The 20036-nt window shown below is 42.0% G+C and overlaps 1 protein-coding gene across 2 annotated transcripts; it reads left to right on the forward strand.

Annotated features, from left to right (window-relative positions):
• Positions 1-5491: 5491 nt before the first annotated feature.
• Positions 5492-19514, forward strand: CCDC174 (coiled-coil domain containing 174). 2 transcript variants are annotated; one of them, XM_048957666.1, is made up of 11 exons: positions 5492-5611; positions 6102-6206; positions 7018-7118; positions 8659-8717; positions 9923-10103; positions 11358-11453; positions 12675-12811; positions 13153-13247; positions 13449-13596; positions 14921-15058; positions 15361-19514. In XM_048957666.1, exons 1-11 carry the CDS (start codon positions 5570-5572, stop codon positions 16230-16232), a joined length of 1974 nt encoding a protein of 657 aa, XP_048813623.1. In that variant the 5' UTR covers positions 5492-5569; the 3' UTR covers positions 16233-19514. The 2 variants fall into 2 exon arrangements, with proteins under 2 accessions (XP_048813623.1, XP_048813624.1); XM_048957667.1 differs by lacking the exons at positions 5492-5611; positions 6102-6206; positions 7018-7118 and adding an exon at positions 7999-8130 and having other exon boundaries at positions 15361-19512.
• The last annotated feature ends 522 nt before the right edge of the window (positions 19515-20036 follow it).

The following is a 20036-nucleotide window of genomic DNA, read 5'->3' on the forward strand; positions in this document are numbered from 1 at the left end:
GGTTTCAACTAAGAGCTAGAAAGCAGCCTCTGCAGAAAGTTACAGCCACAGTGTACATGTGTCTGTCTACCTGCCACGATCAATAACCAGAGATTTCTTTAAGAAAAACAGAGCATGAAGCAGGTATGTGATCTCCTAAGACTCCAAGTGTTATGCTCTCATAGCGACCTTTTAACAGACACACAGCCTCAGCACTGTACAAAGCTACATCTGCTGGGCCGAGCTCAGAGTACAGGCAGGGCTGTAAGCAGAGCATGAATTACTGGCAGCATCTTCACAGAGATCTGGAACAGGGCTTTCAAAGAGAAATAGATTGTAAGGAGAAAAATCTTAAAGAAAAGGGCAGAATTATGCTCTTGGGTCTTTTTGTTTGCTTCAAATAGCTGGCCAAATGTTTTGGGGTTTCCAGCAACATCAGTGGGAAGCATTGAGCCTAATTCCTTCCTGTGAGCATCCTAGATCACAGCCTCCCCCATCACTGTCGTATTCCCCTCTTGCCTTACCTCCATCCTGCATTTTCTGCAGACAAAGAGCAAGGCTCTTCCTCCAGCTCGGCATCCCAGACCCAGCAAGAAAGAAATAAGTCCGTAGCCTCCTGAAAGGGCTTGCAGATGTGCAGCTAGAATAGAAAGCCCAGCTTCTTTATAGTGCTGTGCCTTGATAGGGCAGCAAGCTCATCTGTGCTTGCAAAGACAGGAAAACTTCAAATGAAAGCCTGATTGCAAACCATCCAGGCTGCATCTTGCTGCAGGGATGAAGCAACTTCACATGACCACAGCAAAAGAAGCAGATGGCAAGAGAAGAGTGGACAGATGAATGGGTAAAGCTCAAGGAACTGAGCAGTTCCTTAAAGGGCAAGTTTGTCTTCTATGCCAGCTGCATAGAAACTACAAATAACAAAACATTCACCACACGATTGCATTCCAATAGGTTCAGGCACCTTTTCAGGGAGTGAGCCTATCACCCTGCCCACTACCAAGTGCCTTTGGAGCTTCCTTGCTTTGTACACCACTAGTTCAGACAATTTGTATCTCTTGGTATAGGAAAGAAGAGAAACATGTTCGCCTCCTGAGCTGGCACTCAAAGTTTTTCTTATTTTTCAGATTTAAGAGCATTTACACATTCCCTGAAGAAGGAATCATCATTATGTCCATTCTCAAAGCTTGCTAAAATGTATATAAATCACCAGTCAGTAACAGCTTTCTAAATTCATTTCACTTGCAATAACTATGGCCCTCCCACATGTGCTGTAGAAAAATGGCATTAAGCCCATTTCCAATCTAAGTTGTTATCTGCTTTCAGGGAATCCCTTTTTTCTGGCTGCATCAGAAGAATTACAGTCTGTTCCCAAGTACTCAACTCCCTTTCTCGTAATACTTGAGAAGAAAAGATGTTGTTGACACTAAACACAAATGAGCACCTTATTCTATGGAACTGGCATTTTATACGAGGCTACTTTAGACATGATTTCAGTTTCTCATCATCCAGCCAGAATTGTATTCTATACCTATTTTGTAGCTTGCAAGAGAAATAAGCTAGCACAAAAGCAGGCTGCACTGCAGCTTATGACACAAGCAGCAAAGAGCAGTAGAGCTGTGTACCAGGGAGACATTACAAGCACTACTATCACCATTTCTGTCTTTGATTTTTCTGCCCAGGATCACACAAACACTTCAAGCATTTAATCAGTGCATTAAAATATTTCTCCTAACCCACAGCGCACATCTAGACTTATGAGCAGCAAAGTTTGGGTTTGTTTCATGTTCCCTCCACCTGTTCCTTTTCGCTGCACCAACTCAGCATTTCTATAACTACAGTGCTAGCATACAAAAACTTAGGTTATTATTCAGGTTTCTTGTTCCTCGTGTTCCTTGAGTTATGTTCCTTGTGTCAAGTGGCCATGAAAATGCATGAAGACGGTGTGCTAGCACCAACACATCACAAATATCCAACTGTTATTGGCCCACAACTTTATTTCATCTTAAAGCCGAGATGCAGAAAGTCAGTCAGGTTTCATCCTACCCCAGGGCCTTGATGTGCTTAGTATCTATGATAAGTAAATTTCTCCTCAGAAAAGCAAATTCCGCAGACATCAACATAATTTAGTTTTAGATTGTGGCAACCAGGCACAGACTCAGATGTGAATGATCCAAAATGTTTATTACAGGTTCTCACATCACTTCATATATTCACAAGTTTTCTTTTTTATGAAGGCAGATGGGAAAGCTAACTTTCCCATCAACAAAGTACCCACAAACACTTCCTAAGGCGTTTATCCAAGCAGATCCATGAACCGTTCCTTCTGCTTTTCTCCTCTTCTAGAGATAACACTGGTTCTCAGCCTTTCACAAGCTGTTTGTCTTGCTCCACAGTGCCTGTTCTGAATAGTCTCTCGTATTCCCACATTGGATTCCTATTTAAACCCTTTTTTTTTGTATGGAGGAGACAGCCAAAATTTCCAAGTAATTTGTTTTGAGTTTGTGCAACATCTCTCACTAATCTTGCAAGTTGCTGAGATGCCACTGTTTCATGCAAAATCGCCTTCAAACAAACTGCTGTGACCCCCCATCTTTCTCAACAACAATAAACAAGCTTTTTGTGTTGATGCAGCTTTGTGGAAGTGAACACAATTAAGCCTCGTGCTAAAATGAGCAGCATACCAATAAGAGCTGAATCAATTATTCCCCAGGAATTCAAGGCTATCAGCAGATTTAGATCAGACACAGCAGCTTACACAGCATTCACTGATTCCCTGTAAGCATCACACAACTACACTGAATCTGTATTATACACACAGTTACCCTGCTTCCTCACCTCCTTTCTTTAGGTTAAGCTGGTTTTGCTTCCCACCCTTCTCATTCCAGCTCCCCCACTCTCATTCATATTTTATTAATGCCTGTAGGCTGGATTAAAAAGAATCCCCAGATCAGCCTTCCACAAATTAGAGCCAACACCGAGCCCTTCTGAGGGAGCTATAGATGCAAAAACTTGTCAGGAAGCACAGGACTACTGAACCACCGCTCAGGAAGCGCTCTGAACGCCACCTGCCTGGATGCACACTGAGTGCCAAGTCCCACACACAGGCAAGCACAGCAGCACACAGAGCAGCCCCACGTTTCTAGCAGGCAGGTGGGAGAGCCACACTGCATGTGTCTCTGTTCCTGCCTGCTGGCCTTGCTGATGTCAACTGGGGAAGAATGGAAGGTACAGCTCCTCATCGCTTGAGCTCATCTTTTGTACAAAGCATCAGTGGCACTGATTGACTCATTCTGAGTCAGGCATGTCCAGGTAGAGCTTTACTACCCACAGAATCACTTGTTTCTTGCAAGCACAGAATCACCAGCTCTGTGTCTCATTCTACATGTGCTGCCCTTCATCTTTTAAGAGCAATTCTTTTTTCACATCCAGTCACCTAACCATTCAGTAGCACAGATTTTCCTTGCAATCCTGGCCATGCCATGAACAGAAAGGATCAGTTTTAGACAGATGCAGTCACCTCCAGAGCCCTTCTATCTTTGCATGTTCACTAAACCATCTGCATAATACCTGTGACATAGAGAGCTGCTGAAATACTGCTTAGCCATTTTGTGCAACACTCAAAGCAGGAAGAATGCTGTTCCAATGCAGCATCTAGACAGGTAAACACAAATAGCGTCAAGGAAGGAAGAAATACATCAAAGATGTTTTCCTTTTCCAAGTTTGCAAACTCACATTTTTAGCACTCGAAACAGATGGTTTTCTTGTAAGAATTGAAAAATCAGAATGGTGCAACAAGCAATGAAAAGATATGGGCAGGTCATAGAGGAAAAAAGAAGCAGCAAAGAAAGAAGGCAGCAAGGAGCTGCCTTAGAGGAGCCACAGGCTGTGCCAAGCAATAAGGGATCCCACAAGGTCTGATTCCAGACTTAAGAACAGGACAGATGACAGCGAGGTAGGAGTGGCTGCCAGAGTAGTGGCCTGAGTCAGCATTTGAATCATCTTTCCTTTCAGTCAGAAAAGACAAAGAAGCACTGAAGCACCTACAAGCTATTCAATATGACATTTCTAAAACCATTCATGTAAGATCCTAGAGCCTCAGACACTAAGCTTAGGAGGCAGTCACAGCACCCTACAAGTCAAGTTTTCAAGAAGTCAAGATGTCTTAGAATGTTTTTGCATCTGCAGTTACATGGGGAGATACAGGTCCAAGTCTGACTATCAGCTCTTCAGTTACACTTCACATTATGAGACTCCCAGGATAAAGAGGCTCTTGAGCTCCTGAAAGTACTTAACACCTACAGCATTAGCAGTCCAGAGGGATGAGCAAGCAAGTCCTATCACTGTAACATGGAGCATGAGCAACATGGAGAAGAATCCATGAACTTCAAGGGGGAAAAGATAAAAGTCAAAAATTACTAAATCAGAATCAAGCCTAGGTTGGGTTTGGGCTGTTTTTAATTCTCAGTATCGTCAGTAGGTGAGGTTTGGAAAGGCACTTCACACCTTTTGTTGGAGTGATATTTAACTAGAACAGCACAGATGTTTTCATTCCTTTGTTCTATTTATCAGCAGTGCTCATGTCTCTTCTTACACTGCAAATTAAAACAGGAATTCTTGTTGCTCTCCAGAGAAGGGTAGCTCATGTTAGATGTTGTCTCCCATCATTTCCCCTTATTTTAAGAAACCAAAAGGAATTCAACTTCACTAAAGCCACAGACAGCTTTTCTGAACTACCTCTTTAATACTCATGGGCGTACAGGTGTAACTGCTTTAGCTACCGAGTATCTGTGTCAGTAATCTGCAATTCTGTGCCAATGAACTACCCAAGCATGGGCTGGATCCGGCTTTCCAAACACAAAAGCAGCACATTTCAAAAAGCCAAAGAACTGCATGAGACATTTCTATCAGCTGTCACATTGCCAAGCAACAACATCAGCACCGTATATTTTACCACTTTATTGAAGACAAGTGAAAGGCAGCTTCCCCTTGTAACTCTGGATAATTATGATCTGAATCACTCCAAAATTAAAACATATCAGCCAATCCTTTTATCTCACAGAGAGAATAAAGCAGATAACGAGCTACCCAGGGAAAGCACAGCAGCGACTCTCCGAGACCAGCCTCCACTCATCTGAGGCTCCAGCACGCGCAGGGGGGTTTGTATTGGGGCGTTATGGACAGGGCTCAGTCCTCATCAGCTCACATCCCTCAGCACTGCCCCGCGAGAGCCAACGACAACGACCGCAATTCTGCTCAGCACAGCCTCAAGCAAGGCAGCGGTTACAAGGCTAAATCCACATCCAAGCAGCACTTCTCTCTAGCAGTCATTCACCAACTAAACCAGAACTGAAGTCACTTTTGCTATGTAACCCCCCCACAATCCTTCCTTGCGCAGCCCCATACTCAGCACCTATGCCACGGAGACTCCATCCTCCGCTTCGCCCAGCAAAGCGGCAGGGAAGTACCCATCAGCCCATACCAGCGCTGCCGTAACAGCGCCGCACTTTACGACCTCGCCGCACTTTACGGCATCGCCGCAAAGCGGGGACGGAAGCGGCCGGCGGGAGGTTGCCGGGGAGCTCGGGCCGCCATGGACCGGAGGAAGAAGCCGCTGGACGTGGCCGCCTCCTCCGTAAGCGAGCAAGCTCTGCCGCGGCTGGGAAGCAGAGAAAGGGAGCGGTAGCATCCGCAGCAGCGCCTGCGGCTCGGCTTACAAGCGGGACTCGGCGGTGCGAGGCCCGGCCGGGCAGCGCTGTGCTGGGCTCCTTGCTGGGCCCGGCGCCCGCGGTGCGCTGAGCCACGGCCGGTTAAAGGGCCCGGAGTCTCATCGTGTCGGGGTGCGCTGTGAAGTGAGGGCGCGGGAGGGAAGCGTCTGTTTGTGTGCCGGCCTGCTGCCCGCCGCTCTGCCGTGGGAAGTGAAGCCCGCGCAGCTCGGCTTACCGTGAGTGCTGCAAGCTTAGCAGTGACCTTCTCGATCAGATCGCTGCTTTTAGGGTCCACGTCTAACTGCAATTAAATGCTCGCATAGATGTTAGTAGTCGGTTATTTTACTATATAGAGGAATAATTATCTCCAGTAACTGATGGTTGGCAACGTGTTTGTTCCTTTTGCTGATAATGCAGTTGGTAGATCTCAAAGCAGAGCTCTTCCGCAAACAAGAAGAATTCAAGAAAGAAAAGCTACTGAAAGATGCAGGCATCTTTGCAAAGCCCAAACCTTCCAATAAGGTAGAAACGGTTTTCTGTTCTTATCCTTTCTCCTTAAATTAAGGCAGTTTGTACACCTTTAAATCTCAGTAAAAAAAAAAAAGTTCTATTGCCATTTGAGTTTTCACCATGAGGAAGTTTTGATTTCTGTCAGTACATTTTCAGATGTGATTTCTGTGCACAGCAGCAAACTGCTGCCCATGCCTATCAAAGTTACCTCTGAAGTTTCATTCTCTCAGGAGCCAAAGCTTTTTTTATCTACAGAGCAACATGCTGCTGCTTCACTTCAGGTTCCCTGAAGGGGGGAAGATAGTAAACTCATCCAGAACCACTGAGCTTTCTGATAAATGCTGTACTGGGTGCTCCTCTCTGTCACAGTGCATCACAGCAAACAGACAATTCTCACTCATTTTACTCACTTTACTCTTTACTGTATGTTTTCTATCTGTGCTGTGACTTCTTAGTACTAGAGTTACCGTACTTGAAGGTTGTGTTGCACTGTAAACTGAAAAGCTGTATTTTTAATCTGAAATGGATGTAGGAGAGAATATGAGCAGTTCATAACTTTGTTATTTAGTTATTCATCACTTTTTCCATAAAAACTTTGCTAGAATAGATTTTGCCTCATATGTATTTCCTTTTACTTCTCACCCTGACCTTCATTATCACACAGTACAGCATGTGTCATTTTAGGTCATACTTGCTGTGTTCTACAGCACAGCAGGTAGAATCTCAAGTCAAATGCATTTACGAGGCCGTTTAAAAACCTTACTTGATTGAGTGATGTTTATCATTTCATGATTGTTTGTTGTTACAAAATCATATCCTGCAGAAACCAAGCATCTGGACTAAACAAAACACAGGAGTCGCAAAACGAGCTGAGAAAGACATTGAGCAGAAGGCAGAAGAGGATCAAACCTTAGATCAATCAAGGTAATTCTTAAGCTCTATAAGAAAGGAACGTTTTGTAGAATTTGTTTTTCAGCAGTTAGAAAAGTACATTGAAAGTTATGTGCATTCTAGATAAGCAGCTCTCATGGGCCAAAAGGTGAGACCAGCATCAGTCCCATGCCCTATGGGAGCAGTGTATGGGCTGTAGTAAAATGCCCTTATGCTCTAGAGACATCTGCCCTTACATCATCACAACTATCTAGATGTATAAGACTGCTCAGATTTGAGTATCATTTTTAGAGGCAAAATCCAGGGCAGTGATGCTTCAAAACCAATCTCAAACCATTTCTTAGACTTAACAAAAGATGGCTCTATAAATTTGGTTTGTTTCCTAAATAGCTTGGCTGTACAATAAAGCATATGATGGAAAATACAGCAGTAGCAGTAAGGTAGCACAAGCCTAAACTGTAACAAATGAGAACAAACCCCAGTATAGTAGCAGATACTGGAAAAAACTGCTTACCTTTAGAAGGCTTTCAGTATGCAAGGATTTCCAGAGAAACAGCCTTAGCTCCACTGCCAACCCTTAAATGAGGGCTGGGAAGGGCTGGATCCTGGCTTCACCCCTTCCAGTCACTCAAGGCCATTGCATGCACCTGAGCTCCCCTGGGTTGGCCCTGCCTTCCCCCAGGTGCTCAATCAGTGCTGCAGGTCCATTACAGATGAAAACACCATTTATAATCAATGTGCTGTTTTTCTGTAAGTGGATTCTAGCTCGTCAAAATTGGTTTCTGCTGTTCCAGAAATCAGCTAAAGTTTTCAATTTAAATTTAAAAAAACATGTTTGTATGATAACTGCTGAGTCACAGCCTGAACCACTGATTGAGCACCTGGGAGAACAGGTGAAGGCAATTCAGCTGCATGACAGGAAGGGGTGGAGCCTGGCTGCACCTCTCTGAGACCTCACTGAAGGGCCCCTGTGGGGAAAGGATTTCTGGTTGGAGAGCTCTCTTTTGTAGAGTCCTTCTTGTAAGCCTGGAGTTTTAGAGATGAGGTATCTTTTCTTTTCTTTTGGAATACCCTTCTCTCTGTGGTAGTCCCTTTGCTGTTGCACTCTTGTATCACCCTTTTACTGCATTAATATTTCTGGCTGTGACACTGTTGTATTTTTCTTTTTTTTTTTTTTTTTTTTTTCCTATATCTCACACCTGTAAGTAGTCTTCTAGAATTTATCTGACCAACCATAATAGTTGTGCAGAGGTAGAATATTAGTGACTTCATGCCCATGCCTTCTCAGTATGTTACACTGAAGACTGACTCTGTAACTTCAGCTATGATTTCAATTTATTTTTCAGTATAAGCTCTGGAACAGGATATCTGTGTTTCTTCAGAAACATCGTTTAAAATTTAAAACAAAAAAGAACAACAGATATTACTCTGCTTCTAGTAGATATTTCAAGCATTCTTAGCATTACTTTCCTCATTTACCTAAACATAAATGGTTCATAAATGGTTCCAAATGGTTCCAAATGGTGTTTGGAATTGGTGAAGTTACAGGTTGGTTGGTTTGTTTGTTTCTCAGGAAGAAACTTGAAGAGAAAGCGAAGCTGTATGAGAAGATGACAAAAGGCGATTTCCCAGGTGAACAAAGCTTACCTAAAATAAGTAGTTGTGTGTGCACTGACATACAAGATAAACTTAAATAATTGCTTTTTTTGTTTTAATTTAAATTTGAATTATTTTTTATAGTGTTTCCTATTAATCAATGTAGTATATCTAAGGATAGAGATGTGAACTTGTTTCCAAAATTCACCCTAACGATTGGCCTATCATTATCTAGTGGCTTGCAGCAGTATAAATTCACTGCTCGTCTTCTTACTTAAAAGTGTTTTTTTTGGAGCTGTTATGCAAAATGATTGGCATGGGTTATTTTGCTATCAAAGAGAGAAAATCATGTAAGTACTGGAAAATGTGGAATTACTTTTTGAAGGACAGTCTGTCCTAGTAAATCACCATGAGCTTGTTTCATTCAGTCAGTCATTAAGTGGGTGGAATGTATTCTGTTTTTTCAATATAGAATCTTAGAGAAAAAAATAACGTGTTCTCCATTATGCAGTCTTAGCACTTGATTGCTATTTTTCTGTCCTGCAATCTAACTCTTGGGATTTATGAAGAGAAGAGCAGATAACAGAGCTAAAGAATCCTGATCTGGCCCTTTCTTTTTTCACGTATTCAGTCACTTGCAAGAAATACTTATTAGACCAGAATCCAGATGTCTTTGCAATTAATATCTAATGTTTCCCTTATTAGTGTCCAACTTTGCCACATGTGCCATCATCACTGTTTTCCACTTTTCAAAGAAGCACTCTAGAGCCTGGTTTCTGCTAACATAGGAAATGCTAAGCATCAAATAAGTGATGATTTAGTTTAGTGAGTGCTGTTGGTGATGGTTGGGCTGGGTGATCCTGTGGGTCTTTTCCAGCCTTAGAGATTCTATGATTCTAAGTATTTGTACTGTTGTGTAACAAACCTTAGAGCTTTGAAATAGTTAATGAGCATAGAATACTTCAATGTGGAGAGGAATATCTTTTCTGTATTTCACACATAAATAATTGCTTTTAAAAAGCATAAAAGCTGTGTTCACAAATGGAGGCTACCATTGTGGAGCCAGCTCACAGCTCCAGGTTTGTTTGACCCGAGGTGAGATGAAGGTATTCCCCAGTGGTTTGGTCAGGGGCATTGCTGGCAGCTGCGGAGGTGACTGTGCCCGTGATGTACCTATTGATTTTTGTGTTGAGTTCTGTTCTCCTTGTGGTTCTTCCCTACGAATTGATTTTCTGCCTCAGATGAAGAAACTGAAGATTTGTACCTAGTGGATTTCACTCAGAAGATCATAGACAAACAGCGAGAAGTACAGGAACTGTATCAGAACGAAGCTGCTAGAAAGACTTTAGAAAAAGAGACAGATGATGAGGAAATTGAACCAGAAATGGAAATACCACCGCCAGAGGACCCAGATGAAGAATGGTTGGTACTGCTGAGTGGGCTGCTGAGGCTTGGCAATTGCATGAGAAAAGAATTCCATTCCACAGAATGTGCAGTGACAGTTATTGGGTTTTTGTTGCTTTGGTTTTGGTTAATACTACACATAGAGAAGAGGTGGTTCTTCCTATTTCCTGTCTTAAGAGACAATACTTTGTGTTCTCACAAAGGCAACACCACAATAGAATCTACCTCCGGGATTTTGAGGAACACCAGTGAGGGAAATATACTACAAGTGAGATGTGTTGCAGTAGCTTCTCTTCTTCATAGTTCATGGAAGTTACAAAACTGGTCTGACTAAATGTTTTCTTTATCAACAAGTGAAGAATGGTTATGGAACAAAGATTTTAATTGTGATAATCAGTTAAAACAGCAATAAGCAGTATGAAAAAGAGCACTGTGCCTTTTTTAAACCACAGTAAGATTTGCAGTATAATTTTCCAGAATAAACTGCTAGGCTGGAAGGGCAGATAATGCAGAGTGCTAGTGGTGTCATACTGAGATTTGAGATGGAACCGTCAGTGATCCAACAATGAACTTAATAAAAGTACAGATCCCTTAAAGTTTGGTTTGGGGAAACTAGGTTGTCAATCCTATGCTTTCAGCTGTAATGTTAATTCTCTAATTTGGGATAATAGAAGCTGCATGATGCCAGGCAGCTTTTAGCAGCACTGAACAGTAAGTATAGCTCTTTATCAGCTTTAGTGACAACTGTAAATTAAGTGCCTGGTGCTATGAAGAGCTGCTGAGAAGCATGGTGTGTGCTTCAGAGGAACGCTTTGCTTGCATTTTACTCAGCCTTTGTTGGGCATGTTGAATGAATGCTATCAAGCTCTTCTGAATGGGCTTTAGGTTGATAACTGAAGTGTATTGTAGCATTTTCATATCTGTAAGAAGTCAATGCTGTGCTGTTATTTTCACCATAGGAAGCAAGTATTAGAACTAGTTTTATTTAGTGTAAAACTAGATGATGTTTTAACTTCTGAACGTCTCTTTACACCACCTTGTTATCAGAGCGAACAGAAGGCTCAAAGGGAGACTGAGTAAATGTCTCTGGTAAGACTGTCACGTGGCCTTTCAGAATGGGACCTTGGGAGTCTGACAGTTTCTTCTACCTTTCAGTTAAGGTGTATATAGAGAGTCTGAGAGGTGTCAGATGCTTTTTGGAAAATGTCACTGCTGCTGTTGTTTGTAAGCCTGCAAGCAATCTGTGTGAAATGTCCTTTGCTTTCATTACAGGGTTGATTATGTTGATTCCTTGGGCCGATCCAGACGCTGTATGAAGAAGGACTTGCCAAGTATACTTAAAATGGATCAGGAACTTCAAGGGAAAAGGTACTGCCCTTTCTCAATGCAGTTGTTTAATCTACTGCTTTCTCGAGGTTTGCTCTAGGCCAGCTTCTGCTGGTTTCTGCATTGTGCCTTAAGAAACAGCCAGAGAAGCAACACAGAAATTGTACATGAAAATAGTTTTATCAATGTTTCCTATTATAAATTCAGGCTGAGTTTCTATTATAAACTATGCCAAGAATTCCTTGGCAGCTGACCGTTTGAATGATGTGGCTGGTGTAGTATTTTTAAATTGCAAGAGAATAGAGGCCGTATGAAATAAAAGCGCAAGTGAAATTTGTAATAAACTGAATGAAATTCTTAATAACCTTGTTATGTAGTTTGTAGAGGAGAGTTCTAATAAGCAGATTCAGCAATCTCTCAGATACCTGATGCTTCTTTTAAAACTGTGGTCCGTGTAAGCTAATTGTGGTTTATTAGAGCTTCCAGAAAATGCCAGAGAAGTGATTCCTGGTTCCAAACAACCTGAAAACTGTTCGTAGTCATTCAGCAAATCCAACTTTGTTAGATCTCCACTGCTTTTGCTTTTGTTAACAGCACTTTAACTGGTTGTTTTTTCCTATTAAAATTATTATGGCAGCACAGAGTTGTTTTCAGAATGTAATCTAAGGGTACCTCAGCAGAGCTGCTGATGTAGATACTTTCACAGCAGCAACTTACTAGTGTTCAACATAAAAAGAGGAGTGTTCTGAAATTACAGTCTCTGGATTGATATGGATGAGCATCTATCAGCAAAGCTTGCTTTAGCTAGATGAAAAGGGAAATGCTGCTGCTTCCCTTGAGAAAACAAATATTTCCATGCTGAGTACTAATTGACTTATAGGGTAACTGACTGGCTTTGTGCTATTTCAAATGGCTTTCATCTTCTCACATCGATCTGAGATACTTCTATGTGTGGTTGCTAACATCCAAACAGATGACAGTAAGAGCGAACATGTAACACTTCATCAGCCATTCTGTCTTTGATTAGGATTTGATAAGGCCTCTGAGAAAGGATAGAACTTTAAGTGTTTTAATAACATGTTCTACCATACCTTGCCATACTCATCATTGTTTTATCTCTAAGTGGTGCCTCCTGTGATATTCTGTAGAAAATGCAGGAGTGGGTTAGACCCAATCATAACTGAATGTCACTGTTTGTTACCATGGAACCAGCAACTTTGTTCTCCCTAATTCCCCCCCACTTCTTTGTGTTTTTTTAATTAGACTGGACCCTGATGGGAACACGCTGTTATCTGAAGATATGAAAAGAGAACTTCAGAGGCAGCAGTGGGAAAAAGAAGAAGAAGAAGCCCTCCGAAAACCCATGGGGCCCATTCATTATGAGGACATTCGAGAAAACGGTATGCCTCATGCTTTGTGTACTCAGCTTCACACAGATTAACTTTGGAGAAAGCAAGGGAAAGGTGTTCTTGTTGCCCATATGGCAAACTTCACATACATGTGAACCACGTTTGTATTAACTGTTCAAATTGCTGGGACATTCTTCTAGCTCTGTTTTTCAGTAAACTATGTTTTTTTTCTCTCCTTGAGGAGGCTTCACTTCCTACATCATCTAACTAAGCCTATTTTACACATTTGAAAAAAAATAGAGAGGTGTATGTGGTCATTCAGTGCCTATATGCTGCCAGTAAACTGCATCCTCAGTAAACTGAGGATAACTTTATTGACTTTTTCTTCTCAGAGGCCAGACAGCTTGGTGTTGGTTACTTTGCCTTTTCTCGTGACCAGGATCTTAGGCATAAACAACGGGCGACACTGGATATGCTAAGAGAGCAGGTATGGGAGCATCCTGACTTGGTTGTTTGGGGTTTTTTTGTCTTATGATCAGTGATGCCTGCATTTGACTGAAAATTGTCTCCTTTTCCCTGTTGAAACGTAGTACCTGATAATATTGCTTTCAGTCCTTCAGCAGAGGAAGATACGTAGTTGATTATAGCAACACAGGAATATTAATTCATGTTTTCCTTTACTGTTAAGACACTGGATCAAAGAACTAAACGAGAACAGTTAAAAGAAAAAAGGAAGGCAGCTCTAGAATCAAGGCTGTCTAAACTTCGAGCACGGAAGGTGAAGAAGTTAAGGGAAGAAGGATTAGAAGAAGAGGCAGAAAAACTGGAGAATGGAGGTATGAATAGATGTCTTTTCAAGACCAACAGTTGCTGTTCCATCTTGTACCTGACCAATGGGTGGGCACACAACTGGTAGGCTTGGAGATTTAAGATATAGATATTATATACTCAGTATAAGCAATATAAATTAGAATATGAGAGTTCATATAACTGTGAATTACAGTCAATGCGTGTGCAGTCAGTGCGTGTACAGAGGTAAGGCTTAGTAAGATTATTATGGTGGAAAGATAAAATAAATGGCAATGCTCACCAGTGTCATAGGCTTGCAGCAACTCCACAAGGAGCGATCTCCAGAAAGAGATCCTTCCTCAGTGGCAGGCAGCCCTTAAATGGGATCTAGGAGAGGTGGGGCCAGGATCCACCCCTTCTGGTAACAGAAGTGATTTCACCTTCACTCCTGCAGCTGACTCATTGCTTGCCTAGGTGGTCAGTCAGAGGTTTGGGCTGTGATCAGCAGTTCCCATGCAGTGAAGATATAAAACTGTTCCAGAAATAGCTTCATAATGCAGGAAGAAGTGTGGGATGTCATGCATGGACTGATTCTTTTTGAAGTCATGCCTGACAGCAGGAGTTGTGCAGGTTAATGAAGCGTGGGGAAGCTGCTGAGGTTGTACTGGTTGGCTTTTAAGATAAGTGAGAATAATATTAGCAAGTTGATTTCAATATCATATACTGACTCAGAGTTTCAGTCCTGTCTGTAAGCAGAGTGTACCTCTAGCTTTCAGGATTTGAGGTGATGAATTTGAGTTCTAATCCCATCTCTGCCTTGTTCCCCTTATAACACTACTAGTCACTTGTCCTGTCTTCCACTGTAGCTAATATTTAACTTGTCAGAAGTCTAGCCAAGCCATTAACTGTGAAGCGTTCTGGAAATGATGAACAGTAGTGTGCTGCTGCAACTTCTGTTGTTCAGAAGAAAAAGAATGGAAGTGTTCCTCTCTAGGATTGCTGAAGTGGAGATACATGCTCATGTTCTTCTTTTTAACAATTTTCTAGTGTCAGTATAACACTCAGCACATTGCTTTTTGGGCTATTAGGCAACTGATTTTTTTCACCAGTCTTTTGATATGGATAGAAAACTCATGAAGTACACAGCCTCACTACCTGGCTTACCCATTAAATTCTCTGAACTAATGTGAATGAATTAAAAAATAAACTAGGGTTCATTTCATTGTTAGAATGAAATTAGCTACTGTAAGCTTTCTATACGCTAATCTAACTTGTCTCTGTATAGCATTGCTTCCTGTTCTGCCTGTGAAATTCATTTAGGAGGTTGTATCCTATCAGTAACAAAAAATGTTCTCTCCTTCTGCGAAGTAGAGGTGAAAGACACCACCAGCCCGGTACAAGCTGAGCCTGAAGTTCCAAGACCAAGCAGAAAGGTAGAGGTTGTCATCCAGGAGAGAAGAGATACGAAACCTGGTGTGCCTTATGTCCGTGAGTGGGATAAAGGCAAAGGTAAGGAAAAAAAGGGTGAACAAAATTCCTTGCTCTCTTGATGCTTTTCTCCTGACTATTTCATATTTTTTTATATTTTTTGGAGCAATGGGAGTTCTGCTCTGTTTTCCTACATTGGACAAATATGTAGTCTTACTGTATTAAAATCTTCTAATTCAGTTCTTACTGAAGTCATGTTAGCCAGCGATGTACTAGGTGAAAGTAACTTCTGGTGGCTTTAAGAACTACATCTTCTGTTTCTTTGTTTCCTCTCTTCTCGCTGAAATCAATATTTAAGCTACTGTTTTCCCTCGTTCTAACAGAGTTGATGTTTGGACAATGGTCGAAGAAGCAGGAAGAACTCAGAGATGAGCGAGATCCTGAATTTGCACCACCTTCCGATTACTTTATGGGACAAAAGAAGGACGATAGTTACAGCAGCCAGAAATTGAACAGTCCTGAAACCTCTCCTGGAAAAACAGAACCAGAAATATCAGAGGACCAAAAGAAGTTATCAGTGCAGGCCAGTACCCACAGAGCTGAAGTCGTGCCGCCATCTGTACAAGCATACAGCAACAGTGTTCAAGGTGGGCCAGGACCAGCTGAGGCCTCTGGCAGTGATGCTGAAGATGGATCAACATCGGCAGAGACTGACAGCAGTGATGAGCAGGATGGGCTGCCGTCAGCACACCCCTACATCTGTGGTGCTCAGAACATGCTGCCATCAATGCCAGCTTATGGCTACGGTGCTCATCATGTGCTGCCACCAATGCAGCCTTTTGGCTACGGCGCTCCGCATATGATGCCACCAATGCAGCCTTACGGCTATGGCACTCCACATATGATGCCACCAATGCAGCCTTATGGCTACGGCACTCCAAATGTGCCATTTTCAATGCACGCGTATGGCTATGGAACCCAGGATGCAGCTCAACCAGTGCAGGCCTGTGGCTGCAGCGCCCAGGATGCAGCTCAACCAGTGCAGGCCTGTGGTTGCAGCACTCAGGATGCAGCTCAACCAGTGCAGGCCTGTGGTTGCAGCACTCAGGATGCAGCACAACCAGTGCAGGCCTGTGACTGCAGCACCCAGGATGCACCTCCTCCAGGGCAGACATACAGTGGTGACAAACAAAATCAGGAGCCACTTTACCAAAGTTTAGATGATATGCTGTCTTATTACAGACAAGTGACTTGAACTGAGTAAAACAATAAACAAGAACTGTGATTTAAAGATCTGGAGTAGAATTACCTTCTGAGCAAGAATGTTATCTTCCTATGTCTGGGAAAAATAAGGTTCTGTAAGTAGATGAAAATTTCCTGTTCAACTAAGCTACCTTACATCACAGCTGTACTTCTACCCTGCCTGTTTTTTTTTTCCTCTTTATTAAAACTATGTACTTTTTTGTCACTGCTTAACTAGCTTAGTATGCGTTCTTATTCTTTACCACTTATGCCTGTACTTTCGGGTATAGCTTCTGCTTTGAAGCTACTACAGGTTCAGTAATATCTATAGAAACAGTATTGAAATGGCAGACCTGCTGTTGCTAAGTACAAAAAGGTTTTAAGAAATGTTACCCACTTTATTACCCAACTTCAGGGACAGAGTGCAGCATATTAGCTAGCAAGCAGGTGTGGGGAGTGCTGTCTATGGTCATAATGCCTTCTGAGTTCCTGAAGTCTGTGTCTAACTTGTAATTCTGTGAAGCAGATCAGAGTTGGAGGAGGGCACTACGGAAAATGATAAATGATGATAAGACTAAGCATAAATGCTCCACTGAATTAGAAGCCTTGACACCTGAAATTACTGTCTTGCTGGTTTAGAAAATGCTTTCTTCGTTGATCAAGAACATTCCTGCATCATTCTATTATATTTAAGGCTTTATTAATACTTGTTTCCGAAATCTGTGTATTGCAGTGATATATAAAGCAGGCTAACCCACACCAAATAAACTTACTGCAGTCTCAGTAAATGACAGTTGTATTTAGTAACCGTTTGGAACATTTGGAATTGTGAAGGCAACTTAGGTACCTCTCATTTGTATTTTAATTGCTCACAAAAAGAAAAACAAGAAAAGTTGGTTAGAACAGGCAGTTGTGTACTTTCTGTAAAGTTGAAGGGCAGCGATGCTGAAGCGGTGAAAGGACAGGGATGTTGTGCTGCTCTGGGCTGCTCCTGTGGGACCTCGGACTGTTCTGACCTGAGCAGAACGCAGTCGCTGTCCGTCAACGTTTTTAACCTCAGCTATTAAGTACTTCTATTTCTCCTTTTTCTGCCATTGCTGACATGAGGAATACCACCCCATGCAAGCACCACTGGTAGCAGTTTATAGGCACAGAATTCTACAGTCTTGTATTATTATCAGATGGCTGTGGGACTGGAGATTTACAATAAGGTGGGGCTTCTGTTTCTCTGAACAGACCTAGAGTTTAAGGAGAGCAACGCAATGCCAGCATCCACCCGAAAGGTGCAAAAAGCATAGCTGCTGCTGTCCTGAACTTAGCTGGGCAGCGTGGCGCTAGAGTTTATACTTCTTCCTTTCCTTGAAACACTTCAGGATGAATAAAGAACCTGAAAACAAATAATGACTGTATACTAATGACTAAAAGGAAGAAGCTATGAATCTGTCTTTTTGCAAATGTAATGGTACGACGCTGTTTTCTTTCCTCTTTAGTTGGGTACAGTCTCAGGTTGTCAATATCCATGCTCTAATCTTACACATTTGCTCTGAGAAATCCTGCCAGTATGTATGAATTTACTGCTAGGGTTTTGTAGTAGTGCTGCAGATCTGATGATTCTGATCCTAGAGCAATTTTTCAAATGCTGTGTCACCTCACATTGAATTCTAAGTTTGAAATAGTTGCCCTATGCTTTAGGAGCTTCTGTAAAGATAAGTTCTCATAACACAATTTCAAGCAGAAAATGGGCTTAAATTTTTTGTGCATTAATTAAGACAACAGTAGTGGAAGTTTGATGCTTGTAAGTCATTGTCTATGCAGTTCTGTTAGATGTGCACACAATTGTGGGATTGCTTGTCAGAATTAACTGCATTTGAATAGAAGTGAAGCATTTTAGGATGTTAGAGAAGTTTCATGTTGAAGACCTCACATAAATCAGTTAAGAGAGTATGACTCAGAGTAGGGTGTGATGTTCTTAGAACTGAAGTAACTCCGAAGAGTGAGCAAAACACTTTAAATTATTAGAGCAGGACTGGAGTTCATTATAGCAATCACATCCTTTAGTAGACGGCCATATAAACAACATTTCCATCTATTCTGGTACTATTTTAATCATTTGCACTCATTTCCTTCTGCCCTCTGGGCTCTGTTTTCTCTCTGCCCTTCAGACTGGGGGTAATTTTATGTACATGTGTGATTTAAGAGCTATACAGTCTTCGCATTAGTTTAACACTGAGCTGCAGCTGTGCTAAGGAATGAATGTCATTCATAAAGTAGCATTATGTAGAAACATACAATCAAAGTGCTCCTTTGTCAGCTTTATTTCCATAGCCTGATGTTAAACACAGGAGGACTCTTGGCCAGAAAGGCAGTTCAATGCCTATGTTAAACTAAAGCCTGCTGAGAACAGCTCTCACACAGCAGCGCTCTGTCACTTTGCCATTTGGTTTCCTCCCCTCTTGCCCTGGTTTCTGGGTGAAAACACTTGTGTATTCTCTCATGCTGTGAAGCATGTGTTTCTGTTCACTCTTTATTTCACTCTGGACCACCTCAGTAAATTTACCCTGATCAGCAACCTAATTCATTTCATTTAGTAATTCTTGGGTCAAACTACTGCTTACTTGATATACTATCAAGGCCCAATTCCTCTTCCCAATCTTGATGATGTCTCCCATTCCCTTTTCCTGCTCGTTTTAACCATCTCGCAGGATACCTACTTTGATGCTGAGGGAAAGCAGGTGTGCACTTGGGCTGTTTGTAAGGATCTGCTACCATACTTCAACCTATGACTGATGTAAATAACCTACCTAACCAGCTATCCTGCATAAAAAAGAATTCCACTTGTCATTTCAACCTTCTTTTCACCTAGCTCTGCTCAGAGTCATTTAGCATATTTTAGAGGTTTATGCTATCGGTACAACTGTGACTCCCCCTGGTAAGCATCTTCCTCAGTCTTGCCCCAGTTTACTGCTTCTCTCTCAAACACTTGTACCCACAACTTCACCTCCTTTTCTGCATTGTTTGTGTGCACCTCAGGTTTGCTTATCAGCAAGAGCAAACATTATGTGGTTCAAAATAAACAGATAGGTAAAATAATGTAGCCTCGTGTGAAGTAGGCTGCTAATATATAAGTTGTTTCCCAAAGCTCTTCCTCACTTTCAGAGGCATTTACAAACCCATTTTCAATTGTTTGGTGTTAACTGTGCTAGCCTTCACACTCAGAACTCATGATTTCCAGTGTTTTTGGTTCTCATGTGTCCTTTTTAGGTACAGCTAAAATAAAAAGGCTTACCTACCAGAGAGAGGGAAAGCTGTCAGCACAGAAACCAAGCAGCCCAGGGAAGGTCGTTTCCCTCATAAGCACCCAGCTTCACTTCTGTTCTTGTGCAGCAAATGTGAAGCTTCAGGGAAGCGTTCATTTCCTACAAGAGCCATTTTCACTTGTACTGGACTGAGGAATGGGAATAATAATGAAAATGGTGAAAATGATGATGTTGGTGTTGGGTTTGGACCAGCTTGTCCGTATCTTAGTGCAGGAGCAAGCGTGCTTTTGGAGCTTTGAACGTGGTACACACTGAGGGCAACCTGGATCCTCCTGCGATGCTGTGTGAGGTTACTGTGAGCTTTACAGCCTTGCTGTGCTTTCAGCTCAGGGCTGTCTGAACTAAATCCCATCTAAGTAGATAACAGACATCTCTGGCAGTGTGAAGAAGTCTCAGAACAGATGGGAATTACGCAAATACGAAATGCTTTCTCATGCTTGCACTGAGAGTTTGCAACCATATTTTCTTCATGTGTTGCAGGAAATTTTGAGCACCTTCAA

Source organism: Lagopus muta, chromosome 11, assembly GCF_023343835.1.
Source record: "Lagopus muta isolate bLagMut1 chromosome 11, bLagMut1 primary, whole genome shotgun sequence".
Lineage (NCBI taxonomy): Eukaryota > Metazoa > Chordata > Aves > Galliformes > Phasianidae > Lagopus > Lagopus muta.